Source organism: Artemia franciscana, chromosome 2 (genome assembly GCF_032884065.1).
Source record: "Artemia franciscana chromosome 2, ASM3288406v1, whole genome shotgun sequence".
In the NCBI taxonomy this organism is placed as follows: Eukaryota; Metazoa; Arthropoda; class Branchiopoda; order Anostraca; family Artemiidae; genus Artemia; species Artemia franciscana.
Genome location: NC_088864.1, coordinates 37129179 through 37151861, shown reverse-complemented (window position 1 = coordinate 37151861; position 22683 = coordinate 37129179). Strand labels below are relative to the sequence as shown.

The 22683-nt window shown below is 34.3% G+C and overlaps 1 protein-coding gene and 1 long non-coding RNA gene across 3 annotated transcripts in view; one reads left to right on the top strand and one right to left on the bottom strand.

Moving 5' to 3' along the window:
• The window catches only part of LOC136041125 (uncharacterized), a 106891-nt gene extending 106012 nt beyond the window's left edge, over positions 1-879 (top strand). Inside the window, exon 4 of the long non-coding RNA XR_010620967.1 lies at positions 630-879. This is a non-coding gene — a long non-coding RNA (uncharacterized LOC136041125). The remainder of the gene's footprint in view (positions 1-629) is intronic.
• The window catches only part of LOC136041083 (cholecystokinin receptor type A-like), a 131825-nt gene that overhangs the window by 101601 nt on the left and 7541 nt on the right, over positions 1-22683 (bottom strand). For both annotated transcript variants that reach the window (XM_065725639.1, XM_065725644.1), the window contains exon 2: positions 15942-16193. In XM_065725639.1, coding sequence (XP_065581711.1) covers positions 15942-16127 — 186 coding nt within the window. In that variant the 5' untranslated portion in view covers positions 16128-16193. The remainder of the gene's footprint in view (positions 1-15941; positions 16194-22683) is intronic.

The following is a 22683-nucleotide window of genomic DNA, read 5'->3' as shown; positions in this document are numbered from 1 at the left end:
GATGGTAAATGGAGGTTAAGATCTGACTTAGAAGGAGAGGGTGGATCTAAATTTAAAGATGCCATGTGCATCCAGGCTGATAATAAACACTATCTGTAATATTTTGGGGATGGCTTGGGGGATGGAGTGGAAGCTTTTGGTGGAAGATTTAGGAAAAGAAGGAGCCGGAGGGTGGGCTGACTTTATGCTTTAATTAGGTAGAAAGGCTAAACATACTTTGCATGTGGTCAAAGCAAGCATTTTCTTCAGTGTAAGCATGTTTAAATAATCTGACGATTACTTTTATGAAGTTACAGAAAGAATGTTTAATGTTAGCACTTAGTTTTAATTTTGAGAAAATAATTAAAGTTATTCTTGATTACGCACTAGATGCTGAAACATTCACTTTGCCTGAAACTTGTTTCACATGTATTTAGGAACGTCCATTGGAAGAAATGTGCACGAAACAGAAAAGTTTGGTACCAAGGAATTAAAGAAAAGGGTCTGCACCGTATATACTTCCATTACATTTCAGTTTTCATGTATCTAAGTTCAATTCCATATTATATAGTCTTGTATGTAAAGTTAAACGAGTAAAGCTGTTTAACTCACCACGCTTTCCACAATTAATTCCTCTTTCCTTTATCTAGGGTTACTCATCTAAGCCATAATACGATAGAAGTCTCTCATGCCTTCTTTAACATTGTGAAGACTCTTTTACGTTTATCTCCATGGAATGGAGCCTAACACTTATATATGGGGGATATACGACCTGAAGAATTTATTTTAATGATTCACAAAAGACTGAAATATGTCTTAGAAGTGAACAGAAATATAACTCATCTTTAGGCTTAATTATTTCGATGAAGTGCTGCACATTATCTATGTTCATACATTCATGTTTCAATATATTTCTAGGGCCTTTTTTCCTTATCCTCTATCTTACTTCGTCATGGGTATAATAGCCCTAAGTTGCTATTATGGTTATAAAAATCAAATCCAATTAAGTTTATTCTGCTTAACCCACACATATTAAACAATTCCTAGGTCTAGCTATAATATCCACAGTCTTCTACTTACCTGATAGACTGAGAAACAAGATATTTGTGTTTTAGAAGGAGGGTTCCCATTCTGGAACACTGTTAGTGTTCCAAAGTGTTCATGAAGATATCTTCCAATCATAGAAGTTTGGCTATCAACACTAAGGTTTATAAAAAGTAATGCTGAATAGAGCATAGGAATCCATAGGAAGAGCATAGGAAAGAACAATTTTTCGTTTGACAAATCTCTGTCTCACAGATGCACCTTTGCTATGACCAAAATAGACTATGGTGACAGAAGTTCAAATCATTTTGCGCGGATCTAAGCGCGTGTGAAAAGCGCTAGACCAGACAATGTCAAAACACATAAGATACGAGTGGACAGCACAAACATACAAAACCTTGTTAACACCACCAGAACAACACTTTGGCAATTGTCTAAAATTTACTGCATTCAGGTTTACTAAGGAAGGAGCTCGATGTGAGGTTTGGAACTTGGGTATTGATCTGCTAATTTATAAACGTAAAATTTTATCGTTATGCTTTACTATTTTATTGTTTATAAAGAAAACTTTTTATTATTCGGCTAAAATTTTCCCGGGGTTCACTCCTTTTGGTCTACTGAAAATAATATTAGGTTCTTCCATAAACTAAAAATAATAAATTAATGGTGCTAAATCTCTTTTCCTTAGCTCTTTTCCATTTCTTAACTTGCCTCCATAAGTTTTTGTTCTGTGTTTGCTAAAACTGTAAAATAGGTTTTCACTTGCAAAGAGCAATACAATTAACTTAATGTTTCCATTGGAAATGGATTCAGATGACAAGACAACCATCGACAGCTCCAAACAAATCTTATTAAGCGTCAAAAACAAACGAAGCTCATTCAAAATCTTTATGGTAAGGCGAAACCAGTCTCTTTGTGTTTGATAGCGTACCCCCAGTACTCACAGACAAAGCATAAATGTAAATAAAAAGCTTCAATTGTCTTTTAAGCATGATTGGTTTTTTTTTAAGCATGATGCCATGATAAACTTAATTAAAAACTTTTACAGTATCGAGGTTAAATGAAGCGAATTCCCAACCAGCACTCTTTAAGAACTGTCACCAAAGAAAAAACACTACATGGTAAGTACAAGTTTATTCAAAATCAGAAAAGGCCCTACAAAGAAGATACTTTGGCACGAGAAAGTAAATACCTCTGGTACTAATTATCAGCTTAAATACCCTACAAGCCACTGGAAGAAGACAATTTCAGCAATAGTTATGGAGATAACTCTTATATCTCCCCCTTTTAATAGTTGTATAGCTTTTGTTAACTTTTGACAACTAAGAAAAATGCTAAAATTCACACTCTGGTTAAATAAAGCAAAAAATGCTCCATTTTACTTCGAATTAAGTGTCAAAGAACTTCTAGCGAATAGTAGTGGCTCATGCAATAATTCAATACGTACAAAAAAGTACAAAAGAGAACCTGAATATTGCGTCCCGACTATTTGTTTCTTTTTGCTATTAGACTACCCAGTTGTTTGGAAAGAAGGATTTTTTCAAAGATTCCACTTGACATCCAGAAAAAGAAAAAATCATAATTACCTTAGACAGTGCGTACAAGAAAATCTCATTTAAAAACTAGTTTTGTTAAATAGATTTAATACGACAGGACAGCTTGCAGTTTTTCCTCATTGTTAACATAACCATAGTTCATTCTATTTGTCGATTGTTTTGTTTCACTCTTTCAGTTTTTGTTGTAAGACCATCCTCCTTTTAACAGTTACTAAATTGAATTTACCGTCGTCTTGTCTATCAAAGTCAGCTAAATGAATAAACAATAAAACCGAATAAGAATTAGAAAATATGGCTACACCAGTCTCAAGCTGTCTCGTTTTTTGGCTTTCGTTATCGTGAACACATAGTAAATTAATGAATTTGAAGATACAACAGATTCAAGCTCTTAGTTTTATCATTGATCTTTACTTGTAAAAGAACTATTATTATAATCTTTCGATTGTTCTTTATCAGAAGTTTGCATTTAATCCTCTCACTAATTTGAATAAACATTTTCATAATTTTGCTAAATTCTTGTAAGAAAAGTTAGAAAATACTTGTAAATTTCAATGACATGGGTAGAATACCCATTTTGGTATAATTTCAGCTTTAAATTAACCCTAGACACTACTAGATGGTGATCTTTTTTCTTAACATCAATCATCTGAATTACTCCTATCTCCCTTAGTCGGGAGATATGCCCTGATATTCTTTATACCCTGATATCCCTTATATCCTGAAATTTTTAATTCACAAAATGAACAATTAGCACTGTATTTTAATTCCTTCCCAACCTAAAGCTACTAATGCTACTGCAATTACGCTATTAACCTTAATGATACTACAACTATTTTTTATCTATTTAAGAATTAACGACGCTTCTTGACTACTATGGTCCCTGCGTCGGCCCTGCAATGCATTCCTGCAGCGTCTCTGGGTCCCGTATTACCAAGCTAAGGTCAAATCCACTGCGCCACCACAGGACTTACTACGACTATTACTACAGTTATTGCTACTTTTGAATATAGGGTTATTAAGTTGAACCTTTCAGGGAATGTTTAGGGGGATTTGGAACTAAATTAAAACATACCATGAGTATTTAAATTGTCAAAAGGCTTGGAGTAATACGTTAAAACTTTCAGGGAATGTTGAGGCGAATATAGAACTAACGAAAATGCCCTATGTAGACTAAATGGTCCTTTTATTATTGCTATTGCGATTGCTGCTACTAGAGAGGTCAAAACACACTAAATGCATGTAGGTTGTCAAAAGAGCATTTAAGCAATATTTTAGGAATGACTTAGAGAATTAAGTTGAGACTTTCAGAGCATGGGTAGAGGGATGTTGAAGTAGCCACATGGATAGCACATGCATATTACGACTATTACTACTATTGCTACTGCAACGACAACTACTTCGACTGAGGATAAGGGTATTAAGAGAATTAAGGCTGACACCCCTGTGCCTTCTAAAAACCAAATTTTACTTGTCCTTTACTGAAAACAAAATAAATTTAAATGTATTCTCTTTTTTAACTTTAATAAGTTCGAAATTATTAAGGATTTCAGGGATAAATTTCCGAATATATTTTAAAATATTAATCCACGTTACTTTGTATTTTTTTTAGTAATCTTTATGGTGATTTTTTTTTCTTTTTTTTTGATATTATGAGAAATGAAAACAATAAAGGCAAATAAACAAAAAGCAATGAATAAAAAGAAGCTTGAAATAAGGATTGCCGTCATTAAAGTACAAATTATATTCTGATTTTTATAAGGTACGGGGCATGTCAGTCCAAAGATCCTCAGTTTGGTCGATTCTGATTTCGTCTTGGCTATTCGTTGTAATTTCTGTTGTCGTTTTTTTTATTTCATTTATTTATTGATGGCTATTTATGGAACTTCTACACGTGAAAAATTATTTGGCTTTATTTTTCCTCATATTTGGTTCAATTTAGCTCTTTACTTTTTAAATTTGCCTGACTGAGAGTCAGATTTTAAATGTATCTGAAGAGGTCTTTTGTGCTTTGTAAAAAGGCTTTTACAGACAAAGTGAACGAGCTAATTCTAAATACAGTTGGGGAAAGATATATCTTGATGGATAGACAACATCTAATAAGATGGATGGGTCTACGGCTCTTGTAAGTTGAATGGCAATGATCCTCTTAAATTGCCATTAGTGTATACTCCACCAAAACAAACACACTTTTAAAATATTTAACTAAGTGTAAAAGTTATATAAAGTTGTTTGAGGAAAGACATGACTGAAGAAGAAACCAAACATATCAATTAGCAAGTGAAAACACAAAATACAATGTCTATTTAGCATGGTATGGCTGCTTTTTGGTAGGGAAAAACTAAAGGATATTCTAAAGGGTAGCAAAATGACAAAATTTATGGAACTTTAAAGTAGCCTAGCAAAAGAGTTTGCAGAAACGATCAGTTAGTAAATAGCAAAACATACCAATAGTAACTGAAATTTAAAGAAAATCGCAAGTAATATGTATACAAAGAAATCAAATTTTATTTTTTTCCCCTTATATAAAATTTCTGAAGTTTAAATGTACTCATAAAAATTTAGTAGTATAGCTGAAATTACGGAACTTTGGAAAGAAAAGGACAACAAATAAAAGCAACACTCAATCAGTTTTCCAGCCTGTAAATACAAAAATATAAAACTTCATATCTCTCGTGTCCTGCATGATACGAACTCATGGCTGCTTGTCTGTTTTTACTCCTTTGTTTTCATAAGGCATAATCATGCCGAACCGATGATTCAGCATCTTCGGCAGGGTCTAATTGGAAGGAATATGTGGAATTTGAAGGCCCATTTCCAAGGACGATTGTGCCTCCTTCTGCGCCCTTTATTACGCTTAAGGCCCTTTTACGCTAAAGATGACATCAAGTTGTACTCATCAAAAATATACTCATCAAAAATTAGTAGAATAGCTGACATTATTGAATTTTGGATAGAAGGGGACAACAAACAAAAGGAATACTCGCCAAGTTTTCCAGCCTGTATGTACGAAAGTTTAAAACCATATTTTTTGTCCTACATGATACGCACCCATTGTTGTTTGTTTTCATATGACATAATCGCTCAAAAATGTGGCGTCACTCATATTAATTTTTTTTCGAAAATTAAAAGCTCTAAAGAAATTTTCTCAAACTCGTGACCTACCAAGATCATTTTCTCAAACCAAAAAAAATCTCAAAATGCCAATTTTCAAAAATCAAAAGAAAAACATGGACCTATTTTCAAGAATTTTTTTATAGATACATACATGGCAGACACATAGACAAAGACACAGACAAGACACAGACATAGACAACAGACACATGGCAGATCATTGTAAAAGTTCATAAAAAGGGCAGCTCATCATAAGATTAGAAACACCCTTTTGTAGATTTTAAGATACTATTAACAGGAGTCATTTCTCATTTCCTTATTTATCATTTATACTCAAGTCTTTTTTTTTCGCCTTTCCCCAACTATATGTACACCATAGATGGATTCGTGGTACCACATGCCTTACCAAGTGTGTTTACTTTGCAAACTTCTTTTAATAGAAAAACCTAAGCCGTTCTCATAATAGTTCTCCACAATTTTATCGATTATATATATATATTTTTTTTTTCACAGTCAGGCCTAATTTTCTTGTGTCTTTTACTTGAGACTCTTCTTACCTACGTTTGATTTTTAATTCTCGTACAAAAGATTATACGTAGACTTGTAAATCTTTTTCTGACACTTCTACAAATATATAAATTCTTTGAAATTAATCCCAAGTATTCGTGAATGATGGAATAGCCAAGACCTGCATAAAATGAGTAAGTTATTATAACCTTACGCCGTTCGACCGGGGCTGCATAGATCACACTATCTTTGAATACATTTTTTTCTTATCATGATCTTTTCGATTAAAATCGCAACCTTAAAATTTTAACGTGATGCCATCTTTAGCAACGAAGGGCTTACCGACAATAAAGGGCACAGAAAGGGGCACAGTCGTCCTTGGATCACATTGGCATCGTAAAATAGGCCTTCTAATTCCACATTTTTGTTCCAATTAGACCCTGCCGAAGTTTCTGGATCACTGGTTTGACACGATTATACTTTATGAAAACAAAGTGGTAAAGACAGACAAGCAGCCATAGATGCGTATCATGCAGGACACGAAAGAAATGATGTTTTAAATTTTCACATTTACACGCTGGAAAATTGAGCGAGTGTCCCCTTTGTTTGTTGACCCATTCTTTCCAAAGTTCAATAATTTCAGCTATTCTACTAATTTTTTATGAGTATATTTAAACTTACAAAAATTTATATAATAGAAAAAAAACATAAAATGTAATATTTTGTGTATACATATTACTTGCTATTTTTTTAATTCCAGTTACTATTGGCATATTTTGCTATTTACTAACAGATCGTTTCTGCAAATTCTTTTGTTAGGCTACTTTAAAGTTCAATAAATTTTGTCATTCTACAACTTTTTAGAATATCCTTTAGTTTTTCACTATCAAAAACAGCCATACCACGCTAAATATACACCATATTTTGTGTTTTCACTTGCTAATTGATATGTTTGGTTTCTTCTTCAGTCGTGTCTTTCCTCAAACAAATTTATATAAACAACTTTTACACTTAGTTAAATATTTTAAAGTGCATTTCTTTTGGTGTAGTATACACTAATGACAATCTAAGAGGATCATTGCCATTCAACTTACAAGAGCCGTAGGCCTATCCATCTTATTAGATGTTCCCTATCCATCAAGATATATTTTTCCCCAACCGTATCTAAAATTAGCTCGATCACTTTGTCTGTAAAAGCCTTTTTACAAAGCACAAAAGATCCCTTTAGATACATTGAAAATCTGACTCTCAGTCAGGCAAATTTTTCTAAAAAAAAACCTTTAACATGAATTAATTTTAAAACTTTTCCAACCAAATAAACTTTTCAAAAAAAGGTAAGAAGCTAAATTAAACCAAAGATGAGAAAAAATAAAGACTGAGCATCAATAAATAAATGAACTAAAAAAAAACAACAACAGAAATTACAATAAATAACCAAGATGAAATCAGAGCAAAAAAAAAAAACTAAGGAGCGTAGGACTGACGTGCCCCGTTCCTTATAAAACTCCGAATATGATTATTTACTTTAATGACAGCAATCCTTATTTCAAGCCTCTTTTTATTCATTGCTTTTTGTTTATTTACCTTTATTGTTTTCATTTTTCATAATATAAAAAAAATCACTATCAAGATTACTAAAAAAAATACAAATTAACGTGGATTAACATTTTAATATATATTTGGAAATTCATTCCAGAAATTCTTAATAATTTAGAATTTATTAAAGTTAAGAAAAGAGAATATATTCAAATGTATTTTGTTTTCAGTAAAGTTCAAGTTATACTTTGGTTTTAGAAGGAACAGGGGTGTCAGCATTAATTTTCTTAATAGCCTTAGCCTCAGTTGAAGTAGTAGTCGTTGCAGTAGCAATACTGCTGTGCCTTCTATTACGACTATATAATAGTCATAATTTGCACATAGCACCTTGTGGTTAGTTCAACATCCCCCTACCCATGCTCTGAAAGTTTCAACTTAATTCTCCAAGTCATTCCTAAAACATTGCTTAAATGTTCTTTTGACAACCTACATGCATTTAGTGTGTTTTGATTTAGTTGAAACTCCCTGTAAATATTCCCTGAAGAGTTTTACTTTAATAATATTTACCTTGCTAGGAGCAATAATCGCAGTAGCAATGATGAAAGAAGCATGTAGGCATTTAAGCATTTAAGCATAAGGCATTTTGGTTAGTTTTAAAGCCGCCTCAACATGCCCTGAAAGTTTTAATCTAATGTTCCAAGCCTTTTGTCAGTTTAAATACCCACAGTATGTTTTGATTTAGTTCCAAATCCCCCTAAACATTGCCGGAAAGCTTCAACTTAATAACCTTAACTTCAAAAGTAGCAGTAATTGTAGTAGTAGTAGTAGTATCGTTAAGATTAATAGCATAATTGCAGTAGCAGTAGTAGTTTTAGGTTTGGAAGGTATTAATAATACAATACTTATCTTTCATTTTATGACTAAAAATCTCAATACTGCGACTAAAAGTCGCAGTATTATACGTCCCCATGGGGCCGACTAAGGGAGATAGGAGTAACTCAGATGAATTTGCTTATAGTTACAGGACCAAAAAGATGTTTTTAAAAGATTTTAACGCCCAGGTCACTAGAAATAGGGATAGGTGGCATCTTTTTCCATGTAAATTTGGTGTAGGAAAAGAAAATAGCCATGGCTACAGACTGCTGAAATTTTTTAGGTCTAGTTTTTGTAGGGCAATTTGGTAGGTCTAGTTATAACAATCTAGTTATAACCAATACAGTGTTTGATCATAAAATGGCACATAAGTTAACATGGTATTCACATGATGGCAAGGCTACTCCTATTGATTATGTTATTGTAAACCGTATACTGGTAGGGTCAATAAAAAATACTAGATAAGCCACTTTGACGATGGCAGCACATAGTGTCTTCTTATTTATTTTGGTCCTTAACCATGCAGAAATTTGAAGTCTCATAGGAGCTTATAGTTTAAGAACATTATTTTTGTCTCCCTTGCTTGACCCCCTTCCCTCGCTTGTCCAACAATGCCTGAAATTTTGACTCCATTCCCTAAGCCTCTCCTAGTATATTTCAGACATAGTATTTCGATAAAATAAATGCACACAGTGTTTTTCAGTTTACCAATACCCCATCCACTCTCAAGTCAAAATACAAAGCTTACTTTATCAACCTCTACTCACTTATCCACTAGTGTCTTAAAGTTTCAACTCAACCCCTCAAGCGATTCCCAGGATAATAAATTAAATAAAAAAGAAACAAGTTTTTTTAACTGAAAGTAAGGAGCGACATTAAAACTTAAAACGAACAGAAATTACTTCGTATATGAAAGGGGCTGTTTCCTCATCAACGCCCTGCTCTTTACGCTAAAGTTTGACTCTTTCTCTTAACTCTACTTTTTAAAACAGTAAAAAACTTTAGCGTAAAGAGCGGGGCGTTGATGAGGCAGCAGCCCCTTTCATATTTGAAGTAATTTCTGTTCGTTTTAAGTTTTAATGTCGCTCCTTACTTTCAGTTAAAAAGACTTGTTTTTTTTTTATTTAATTTCTGAACGTTTTTGAATCAACGCGTGTTTTGATTTTGGCTCTCCACAGAGGAATAATTAAAACGAAATTTGCATATTTATTTTTTTTTGGCCAAATGGCTTTCTCATAATTTTGATCGAATGATTTTGAGAAAAAAGAGCGGAGGAGGAAGCCTAGTCGCCCTCCAATTTTTTGGTTAATTAAAAAGGCAACTAGAACTTTTATTTTTTACGAATCTTTTTATTAGTAAAAGATATACGTAACTTATAAATTAGCTTACGAAAAGAACTTTTGTATTCTCATGTTTTTAATACATATTTGAGGGGGTTCGTCCCCTCGTCAGTACCTCGCTCTTTACACTAAAGCTTAAATTTTGTCCCAATTCATTAAGAATGACCCCTGAATCACAAAAACGGTAGAAAAATAGTTGAAATTACTAAAAATACTTTAGAGTAAAGAGCGAGGTATTAGGAGGAGGTGAGCCCCTCATATGGGTAATAATTTCTGTTCGTTTTAATTTTTAATGCTGCTCCTCACTTCCAGCTGAAAAAACTTTTTCATATTTATTTTTTCATTTTTTTTAAATAATGCTAGTAAATCCTGCGCTCCCTTCATGGAAATTTTCTTCCCCCATGACCAATTCCTCGATGGAAAGTTCCCCAAAAATATCCCCCTCTTTTCAAACCCTCCCCCAGCCAAAAAATCCCCCTGAAAACGTCTGTACACTTCCCAATAAGCATTACTATATGTAAGCACTGGTCGAAGTTTGTAACTTGTAGCCCCTCCCACGGGGACTGTGGGGGAGTAAGTCTTCCCCAAAGACATAGTTACAAGGTTTTACGACTACGCTGAATAGAATGTCTATCTCATAATTTTGATCTGGTGACTTTGGGAAAATAATTAGCGTGGGAGGGGGCCTAGGTGCCCTCCAATCTTTTTGGTCACTTAAAAAGGGCACTAGAACTTTTCATTTGCGTTAGAATGAGCCCTCTCGCAACATTCTAGGACAACTGGGTCGATACGATCACCCCTGGGAAAAAAAACAAAACAAAAAAAAAACAAACAAATAAACACGCATCCGTGATCTGCCTTCTGGCAAAAAATACAAAATTCCACATTTTTTTAGATAGGAGCTTGAAACTTCTACAGTAGGGTTCTCTGATACGCTGAATCTGATGGTGTGATTTTCTTTAAGATTCTATGACTTTTAGGGGGTGTTTCCCCCTATTTTCTAAAAGAACGCAAATTTTCTCAGGCTCGTAACTTTTGATGGGTAAGACTAAACTTGATGAAACTTATATATTTAGAAACAGCATTAAAATGCGATTCTTTTGATGTAGCTATTGGTATCAAAGTTCCATTCGTTAGAGTTTTGGTTACTATTGAGCTGGGTCGCTCCTTACTACAGTTCGTTACCACGAACTGTTTGATAATTTGAAACATCTGGTGCTCCTAACGTCCTCTGATTTACTCGGGTATGTGTGTCAGTTTCACGATGTACTCTTGGAAACTCGGGGGATATTGACATAGCAAATTATCCTAAATTGCTTGCTCATATACAAATAATCAGAAAGAATTTTTTTAATATTTCCGGACTTTCGAAAGCCCCCTCCTCACTCCCAAACAAATATATCCTTTTTTTGTCCCAGAGAATGGTTGCTGAAAACTTCGAGCTAATCGCACACCCAGGATCAAACATTTCTCCCTTTTCCATTATAAGAGCTAAATGTAAACATTGGACAACTTCGATAATTTACAATCTTGCACCAAGGGGCGAAGGGGTCGTATCATCAACGAAGGCATAATCGTTGGACATTCGATTCATTTTGACGAAAACGTCGTTTGCGAATTTCAAATAGGTGTCTTGGGGTAGGGATTGAGTAGCAAAAAGGGTAAGGGAGGCTGGCTGCCCTCTAATAATTTTCGACTGTAAAAGATGACACTAGAACTTTCAATTTCCAACCGATTAAGTCCCCTCTGAAATTTCTACGATCATCCCTTCTGTACAATGTGTCCTTGATAAACAAAAGTGAAAAGAATAGTATACATAGAAAAACCTTCACTGTTTACTTAGTCAGCCCTATTCAGGGAGGGGTCAACGAGGGAGTGAGGGGGGCTCTTCGCCTCTAGTTTTTGCGAAGTCGTAAAAGTCGTTTATTTTGACCTCATTTAGGTCCCAGGTGCTCAATTCTGAGACAGTCTAAGTTGTATTTCCGTCTCCTGGAAAGACTTTTGCATTTTCAGATTATTAAGCCAGGTTTAAAGAGACCGAAATGGTAGCTACTCACGCCTTAAAAACCTGCTTATGCAGGTGTATGAGTGTTTTTGTATGGTCGTTCAGAACTATCCCTGTCTTTTGTGAAGTCATTTACGTCGTTTATTTTGGCCCCATCCAGTTTGTTGCTCAATACAGTCAAAGACAGCCTACCTTGTGTTTTCTTTCTCCTGGAGAGACTTTGGGATTTTCAAACTTCATAGGAGAGAGTATTAGCACTGCTTAGCTTCAGTCACATATACCGAAAACCGGATTTGCATGTAAATAGAATAGAGTCCTTTTATTTTATTGTTTAATTTTTCTTTTTGATTGTTTCGGGTTTGAACAGAATGGTTTAAATTAAGCCAGGTTCAAAGGAGCTGGACTAGTAGCCTTGCAGCTTGCCTTAATAATTCTGTTTATGCTCGCTTGTGATTTATTTCTGTCTGATGGTTCAGTAGTTTGGGAAATTTTAACTACAGCCTGACAAGATAATATGAACAAACGAAAAGTAAGAGACAAGGTTACGCGCAAAGAGTGTTGGTCAAACTTTGAATACGAGTGGAAAAGAAGGCAAGAAAATCCCCAACACAATGGAAAAGTAATTAAAGTTCATGTAAAAGTAGCCCCACAGGGCCTGCGTGTGTATACAGGAGAGTGAAAAAATCTAAAAAAGAATACGAGTTGAGACTGATGCTGCGCTTGAGAAGGACAAGCAAGACTTGGCTGCGTACCCAGAATCTTTTCCCCCAGGACAGGAGTGCTTTTGAAGAAGCCGGGATAGCTCATTCAAATCAAGAGGTAAGTTTTTTTCTGGGAAGAAAGTAGTGATAAACGTTAAAATTCTAACGAACAGAAATTAGATAAGAAATTTTTCCAAATGTGTGTCTTCGGCTCTTTACGGTGATTTTTTGTGTCACGCCGTCGATCAACACAGATTATGAGACAGAGTCAAATATAGGGCAAGACGCTTCCGAACAAAGACCCAACGAGGTATTTTTTTAATAAGTGCTACGAAGCTGGAATACACTATATCATTAGTTGCTGGTTCCGATGACATAATTAAGACTGACCGGGAAAATTTTCCATTGATACAAGACATATCTTAGTGGGAATACGAAATACATCATCTTCTGTGTTTGAGCTATATAAAGAGTTAACAGTCGATTGCACTGAAGAACTTCTTAATATTTCAACAATTAGTAAAGTTGTTGCCGAAAGTTGCAGTGATGATTTTGAAAGTATAGTTCAAAATGGTCCAGGAATAAGGAAGCCATTCTCTAGCGAAAACCAAAGGATGTACCTTATTCCATATGGCCCTTTTCAACCAATACGGATTGTGTCCCCAGTTGATTCTTCAATATAAGAAATGAAACAGGGGTTGTTTTCATCTGGAATGGTATGAGGACTATCAGATAATATCGAAAAAGATACTGCCTTCTACTTCGTGTGCTCCATTTTCTCTAGTCGTCCCAGGAACGACCAATCTGAAAAAGCTTGAGTGGAAGCCTGTCCACGACAATGGCACGAGATTAAGATCAAGGTAAAGGCGAAGAAAGGAAAATTGGTAAGTCCTTTCTCTTCTAAGTCATTCAAGCCAGCTTTGTCCTATTTTTGTCGTCTCATCAGTAACAGCAGTCATGTGGTTTCATACTTGATAAAAGCATTCAAATTGAGGTTTTGCAGCAAGCGAAAGGTGAAGAGACCATCCAAAAAATTTTGAAAAGGTTCTTGGACGTGTTCCCAAAGACAGGGCATTGGCTTTAGCATAATTGAAGAACAAAACGGCAACTAAGATGTAATTGTTCATTTTATTGCGAGATATGTGGCAGCTCTTGATGCTCGAAAGAAATCATACAAATTTACCTATTTACACGCAGTCCTTCAGAACGAGTTCTTTATCTTTCTTTCAGCAGAAAGCGGGCAGAATATCCTCGACGAAGCGTTGAGTTTACAATTTTTTCTGTGATACAATACCCAATACTTCATATTCTAATAAGCTTGAGGTTGTAATCCGCAATATAAGCTTAGAAGGGACACCTAGAAAGAGACTATTAGATGTTAGCGAGGCAATGACAAAACCGGGTAGGGTATGGCAGAAAGTATAACAGGAACATTGTCAAGGAGAGACATTCTTGAGGATAAACTAGCTTTCCAGGCTTAGGACTATGCAAGTGCGATGTCTGGTCAATTTAATGAAATTATAGCCAAAAAGGATATAACTGAACTTTTCAACATCCTTGATAAAATATACGTGTTACTCTCTTCATTCAAAAAGCATTTTGCCACCCCTAAAGAAAAACTCTCTTCGATTGAAAACAGTCTTTATCTCCGAATCTTATTACAGACTCAGTGAACTGCTGGGGCTGACAACATACATACCGTAGTTACTTAGTTTGAAGCAATAGTTTCAGTCATTTACGAAAAAAAAAACAGATCAAGAATACCGATGCGAAGCCTTATCTTTATGAAAAAAAAAAATCGTGTATAAGATCAGGATAGCAGGAGAAAAACTTGAAAAAGAAATCAACACACTCAATACAATCGAGATGCTTGAAGCTCTGAAGAAACTTTTCGAAAGAAAGTCGGAGGATAAAATGAACAGTTTCATTGGCAGTGCAAAAGTCTTTGCCAGAGCGAGAGAAGTTGATCCAGAGGCAAATTTCGTCTGAAATCATCGTTTGCGACTTGGACCATCTCGTTTGAACAGTCGAGCTCAAAGTCAAGCCAATATCTCTATTTATAAGTTCTATAGACAACATCTTAGAATCCTGTTTTTCAGCGTCCTTTAAAAAAAGAGTTTCAATCGCATATATTGAGCTAGCAGCAACGTTTTTTCCAAACCAAGAAAGACCTCCAGATTCTACTGCTTCTTAAGCAGAACTTAAAGTTATGTTTCAGTTGTCATGGCGCTACTTGCCTGAGAGAAGTCCTAGGTGAAGGAAATTGCCGGCAACATCAGCTTAAGCAAGCTAATCGACTTTGCACATTGGCTGCGACAGCACCTGTTGCAGTTGCTGGTGCCAAAAGAAAATTTAGCAGGCCTAAGCCTGTTAAGAATTTGCTGAGAATTGCCATGATTGATTCTTGCCTAGATTCCCCCATGTTTTCGGCGAACGAGAAAGACTTTTCCGATGCTGTTGACTTAAACATGATAGTCCAGCGGTGATACACTCTGAAGAACAGGCGAATACAAATAGAGCAGTCCTTAGTTACGCATTTAAAAGTGATGTATTCCATTTTATCTTCTTGCTTGTCTCCGTAGATAAGTATAAATGATAAAGAATTCATTTATTAGAAATTTTCACGTGTCGTATAATGTGATCTATGAGAAGTTTAAATGAGGGATTTTACCCCTACCCCCCAGGCCTTGGTGCTTCGAGCCATCCCTGGCCTTTTTGCGCTGCCTATGAGTAAGTTATTTAAATTAGGAAGTGATAGGAATGAAGAGATGATGTTAGGCAATAAGAAACTGATCAAGTGAATATCTTAACTTACCTGTACAACATTATTAGCAAAGATTGTAACGCTGTGAAGACATGATAAGTTCAGTTGCCAAGACTTGGATTTTTTTCTTCGTTTTCATACTTGTAAAAAGTTTGGAAGGATAAAAGGTAAATTCTCAAAGTACAGCCGGAAAATTAAAAGCTTCAGAAGTCAGATTAGTCAAGTAAGGTTTTTTAACGTTGGACTTTGGAAAAAAAGAATATGCTAGATGTTTTCCAGGCGAGCTGTCTAACAACTGTTATAGGCACTTAATCAAATGACAGTATATCGAATAATAAGTTCCAAAAAAAATCTTGTTTGATTCTCTATCAAGTTTTCAGGAGCTCAGGAATGATTTCTCCTGTATTTTATTTTGCTTGGAATTTATGACAGTTACAAAGAGCACCTAAGTATGACCGTTGATATGACTAGTAAAGGTTTATTTTTGGATCTGGGACCTTGAAATTACTTGGAAAAAATACTTGCCAAATTTAGAAGAAATATATTCGTCACTGTTCTCATTCGTCGATTTCTCGACAAAGTCACGATCACAAGTGTATTTCCAATTACAGCAAGCATAAATATTGTTGAATACAATGGAATCACAATTTCCAAGCCAAGATCTTCTCCAGATGTGGCATTGTTGAAACTTTTGTTTCCCATGGCCTTCATTTAAACGACCTCAAGAAAATCAACAAAATGTGATCATTCTTCATCAAGCTTTGCCCTAATTTTTATCTAAAAGGAAAAATTGTTTTAGCAATAGAAGCTGTGAAGTGTGCTGCGAGTGAAAAGGGGGAAAATACTATCCTAGGTAGACTTTGTAGAGACGGTACATCTAATTCTATCAGAGCTTTAGCTCTATTTTGAAATAGTGAGTTATGGATGCAGAACGTCCTTATAATGGCATAAAATAAAGAAAATAATCAAAATTAATTTACATAAATGAATATATAATCTTATCCATAGTATTTTTGTCCTAATATAGGTGTTAAAGAATATAGGTACGCAGGAGGGGTAAATGGAAATTCTATTTCTTGAAACAAAGACAAACAAATGAGTCAATCATCCTCAAAGCACTGTGAAAAAATTGAAATTTTATCAGCTTGTTCTTTTTTCAGCGTATTTATTCTTCAAACGTTATGATAAAAATTTTGAACTTCTATGCAAGAAGGGGGAGTACTCACATTCTTAATTTTAATGTTGCAATTTACTTTCATGGAAAAGTTTGAATTTTTCAATAGTATGTTCTAAAGAACAAAATTCGACAAATTTCGGGATGTTTTGCTTACGGGTATGTCAGTACCAATAATACTGTCTCCGTTTAATGTTAACCTCATTATTTTCCAATGCAGTTGAATCATGTTCAGCCTTCAGAAATTACTAATTGTTAGTGACTTTTGAAGTGGTTCATGAGGTATTGGCTTAAACATTTCTTAGTTTAAATATATATAACCATAGTTGTCGGTCGATGTTATCAGGAACCCTTAAATCATTGTTTATCGTGATTTTAAACGGGATGAAGTTGAATTTGACTGAGCACCTGACAGATTTAATATGCTTCAAGAGTGATGGCTAAATTGTGCTGTTCGTGAGAGAATTTTATAGCCGTAATCAATAAAAGAATGTTTAAAGTTTTTTTTGATTGGGTATTATCAATTAAAATATTATGCGAAATTCGATTGATTCATGATGATTGCTATCAAGTAATTTAGGGTTCATAAAAACGGAAAACCTAAAATACTTAACAAAAATTTGACAGACAACCCTGATAAGATGTATTTCTGGACGGGGAATTTGGAATACACTTTTTTCTAAGCCTAGGGGGGCAATTTTGCAGTTTTTTCAATCAAAACACCAAAAAGAAATACAAAATGAAATGCGTTTCCAACGAAAACACAAAAATTACTTTTAAAAGCGGGTTGGCTAGAAAAATTCTAGAAAAGCAATCCTCCCTTAATTGATACCATTGGTTATATTATTTAATATCATCATAACAACAGGTTCACTATCAATATATTATTATCAAAATTTAAAATTCTTTTTTAAGCATTAGAGTAAGCTCACGAATGCGACTAACTTTAAAGTTAAAATCTACTTATGGATATTTATGTCCATTGACTTTTCTTTTGATTCTATCAAATTTCGTATCATCGGGCACCATATTTATATTGTTATCAAAAACACTATTATTTTTGTCCGTTTTTGGCTGCTGTAATAATTCTAAAGTTTTATTTGTCTTGCATCGTTCGATAATGACTCCATGATAGCTCATTATGAATAATATTATAGTTTTTACATGTATTCCGAGATTACATGGTCGACGCCAAGGCAATAAGAAATATTTACAAAGCATAGGGAAATAAGTGTCAAACCGGTTTATTGAGTTTTGAATTTATTAAAAAAAAAACAAAAACAAGTTTTATTAACTGAAGTAATGAGCGACATTAAAACTTAAAACGAACAGAATTTACTCCGTGTATGAAAGGGCCTGTTCCTTCCTCAAAGCCCCGCTCTTTACGCTAAAGTTTGACTCTTTCTCTCAATTCTACTTTATAAAACAGTAAATAACTTTAGCGTAAAGAGCGGGACGTTGAGGAAGGAACAACCACTTTCATACACGGAGTAATTTCTGTTCGTTTTAAGTTTTAATGTCGCTCATTACTTTCAGTTAAAAAAACTTGTTTTTTATTTAATTTCTGAACGTTTTTGAATTAATGCATGTTTGATTTTGGTTCTCCGCAATTGAATAATTAAAACGAAATTGGCGTATTAATTTTTTTTGTTAAATGGCTTCTCTTAGTTTTGGTCAGACGATTTTGAGAAAAAGGGTGGGAGAGGAGGCCTAGTTGCCCTCCAATTATTCGGTTACTTAAAAAGGCAACTAGAGTTTTTTATTTTTAACGAACGTTTCTATTAGTAAAAAAAACATACGTAACTTACAAATTAACTTACGTAACGAACTTCTGTTTTCGTATATTTTTATTATGTATATGAGGGTATTCGCCCCTTCGTTAATACCTCGCTCTTTACACTAAAGCTTTAATTTTGTCCCAATTCTTTAAGATTGACCCCTGAATCACAAAGGCTGTAGAATAAATAGTTGAAATTACTAAAAATACTTTAGCGTAAAGAGCAGGTATTTAGGAAGAGATGAACACCCATATGCGTAATAATCTCTGTTCGTTTTAAGTTTTAATCCTGGTCCTTACTTTCAGTGGAAAAAACTTTTTATATTATTTTTTCATTGTTTTTTAAATAATGCGAGAAAATCCTGCGCCGCCCTCATGGAATTTCTCTTCTCCCATGACAAATTCTTACAAGAGAAGATCCTCCCACGCAGCCCCCTCCCCTCAACCCCCCCCCCCCAACTAAAAAATCCGCGTGAAAAGGTCTATACACATCCAAATAACCATTACTGTATGTAAACGCTGGTCAAAGTTTGTAACTTGCAGCCCCTCTCCCAGGGACTGTGGGGGAGTAAGTCAGCCCAAAAGACATAGCTATTATGTTTTTCGACTATGTTGAACAAAATAGCTATCTCAAAAATTTGATCCGTTGACTTTGAGAGAAAATGAACATGGGAGGGAGCCTAGGTGCCCTCCAATTTTTTTGGTCATTTAAAAAGGGCACTGGAACTTTTAATTTCCGTTAGAATGAGCCCTCTCGCGACATTCTAGGACCACTTGGTCGATACGATCACCCCTGTGAAAAAAAAAAAACAAAACAAAAACAAACAAATAAACACGCACCCGTGATCGGTTCTTCTGACAAAAAATACTAAGTACCACATTTTTCTATATAAGAGCTTGAAACTTCTACAGTAGAGTTCTCTGATATGCTGAATGCGATAGTGCGATTTTCGTTAAGATCATATGACTTTTAGGGGGTGTTTTCCCCTGTTTTCCAAAACAAGATAAATTTCCTCAGGCTCGTAGCTTTTGACGAGTAAGACTAAATCTGATGAAACTTTTATATTTAAAATCAACATAAAAATCCGCTTCTTTTGATGTATCTATTAGTATCAAAATTCCGTTTTTTAGTTTCGTTTACTATTGAGCCGGGTCGCCCCTTACTACAGTTTGTTACCAAGAACTGTTTGAAAGATAAAAAAAAAACAATATATACAGAAGCAAACAGTATAATTAAATGAACAATAGTTGGCAAATAAATCTATCAATTTTTGCCATATATATGGCAAAAAAATATTTATAGTTAGTTTAAAAGCCAAATTCTAGGAACAATAATGCTATCACCAAAACTCTCCATATGCAGGAACAAAGCCTGATGGCAATCTATCAGGCTTAGAGCTAAATTTTGCGATAATTAATTTATTTCCTAGCTACTGAATCAGAGTCTGGAAAAAGATACGAGACTAAAATTTAGGTTTGCAGATACATGCTGGAAGTTTGCATTAAAATATAACAAAAGGTACCAACGTGAAAAGTAACAGCGAAGTTTTTTTGTTGAACTAATTGCAGAAAATACTTTTCTACCAGCTAGAAAAAATCAGAGTTTTGGAGTCGGAGTCAAGAATTGGAAATTTTAGTAAGTTTTTACTGAATCTACTCGGGCCAACAGAAATAATGTAATACCCTTTGGAGTCAGAGCTATGCATACACAAAAAAGGCTGGAGTCAAGCCAAATGATCTTAAATACTGTTAAAAAGTGCCAATAATGTACTAAATTAATATTTTAGGCCAAATATAGTGAGTAGGATTTTTTTACACTATAATGCTACAGTACTACATAAAAATTTATTCAATCATTTGTATCACTATTGTGAAAATATACATACAATATTTCCAAGTATATTGCATAGAATATGCAGAAAGACAGAAAAAGGCTTAATAGATTGACAGAGACACCTCTTTTGCACACTACAGCAATTCTTGCAATGCAGACTATAAAATTTTTAAGTAAAATATAAGCTATTAACATTGTTATTAAAATTATATTTAGAAAATAATTTGATAAGGCTATATACTTCTAACAAAAAGGGAAGAGAAGGGGCCTTTATGAAAAGAGAAGTATTTCAATTCAGAGTCAGAGCTGCAGTCAAAGCAATAATGTTTTAAGTTTCAGGAGTCGGAGTTGGAGTCAGTATATTGAAAATAGCTAGAGTCGGAGTCTGTATAACTTATAACAGACTCCAAAGCCCTGGAAAAAACACGTTTGCTTATAGCCAAACAAATCATGGTAATAAACCGACAGTATAGGGCAATAAGTGTCATTAGTAAGCGAAACTCCAACAATCTTAGGTTAAAAAATACATTTTAATCTTGTGTGATCCTAGACACATAAAACTCCAAACGAATTTGTGAAGTGCCTGATGGTGTCTTAGGGAAGAAAGTTAGGAGCATAGCTACAAATATTAGTGAAAAAGCCTTTTGTTTAATAGAAAGGAAAAGGGGCTTGTACAAGAATTATCTGAGTGATGGATCATATGAAAACAAGAGGAATGTAAAGAAATTAGACAAAGAGCTAAAATATGAACTAAGGAGGTGTCAAGTGGCATAATAGTAAAATATTGTTCTGGCATATTAAAAATGGAGAGGGAGTAGTCAAACTGGACTTGTCACAGTTAAAGATAGGAATGGGGCCACAATTAGTATTAAGCAAAGAGTTAAAGAGAGACGGGTAGAACATATTGGACGTGTTAAACAAAGGTAGAGTTGTAGGAAAAGATATATAGAGGAAAACGAGAAAGTTTGTGATACCTCGGATGTGAAAGATGATTTGTTTTGTGAGGAAGAATTAGCGACAGTACTAAAAGAATAAAAAAATAATAAGGCCCCAAGTGTTAATAGTGTGGTAGATAAGGTTCCAAAACACAGTGGTTTTGAGTTTAAAATAAGTTACTGAACATTTACGAATATGATTTTTGAAAAGGGGGAAGTAACCTAGCGACTTTAGAAAACCTTGATTAAACCACTGTATAAGGCAGGCTATAAGAGTGAGTGTGAAGGCATTAGCCTGGTATCTGTAGGTAGCAAATTACTTAGTAATATGATACTTCTTAGACTGATAAATGCTGTAGACAAAGTTGCAAAAAAAAAAGTGTGGTTTTAGAATGGGTAGAGGATGGGTGGAACAAATTTTCACTCTTAGATTAATAATGGAGAAGTGCCAGAGTTATTAAAGACCTTTGGTCCTCAGTTTTATAGATTATGAGCAAGTATTTGATTCTGTTGATAGAAGAGCTGTAGCGAAGATCTTATCCTTGTATGGTATATCAGACAAATACATCAAAGTGATTAGTGCTAAGTACGAGAATAACACTAATGCGGTTAAGGTAGGAAATTAGGTTAGCAGTTGAATTCGCATTAAAGCAGGAGTTAAGAAGGGTTGTGTTTTATTCCCCTTTGTATGGGTCATTTTGATGGACTTTGCATTAAGGAGCCCATGTTTGAGAACCTATTGCTAAGCTTACAAGATTCTGAGTATAACACAGTGAACCTTCAATTTTTTTCGTGTAAAGGATACTCTGTTGTCTTCACGATGTACCCCTTCCGCATTGTAATGATATTACTCTAATGGAAAGGGTGCTTTTGTAAAATTCTACTAGCCAAATTTAATATTTTTTCCGTTTTAAGTTTGCCTAGAGTGTCTAATTTAATTTTTACTCGTTTTAAAATTTAATTATTCATCCAATCAGAATCTGTTAGCTTTAAGTTTGATACGATAATGTCTGTTTTTAATTTTAATTTCTCTTTGCTTTGGGTTTCGTTTATTCTTTTATTTTAATTAATGGCAGTTTAAGTCTGAATTATATGTGTCGGAATGCGGTTTTTCACTTCTCTTTGAATTACTTCCTTTTCTGAAAAGGAATTTTTTTTCTCAAATTAGTCCCTGGAGATGCTCATTCCTGAAACATCATTGTTTAATTAACAGGTCATTGATTTTACGGTTTTCAAGGTGTGTTCTTCGAATGAATGATTTTTACATGAGTGTACTCAATAGGTAATCTTTTATGTAAAAATAAAAAAAACTAATTTTTTTAGCTGAAAGTAAGGAGCGACATTAAAACTTAAAACGAACTGAAATTACTACGTATATGAAATGAGTTGTCCCCTCCGCAACCCCTCGCTCTTTACGCTAAAACTTTTAATTGTTTTAAAAAGTAGAATTGTGGCAAAGAGTCAAACTTTAGCGTAAAGAGCGAGGGGTTGCGGAGGGGACAACTCATTTCATATACGGAGTAATTTCTGTTCGTTTTAAGTTTTAA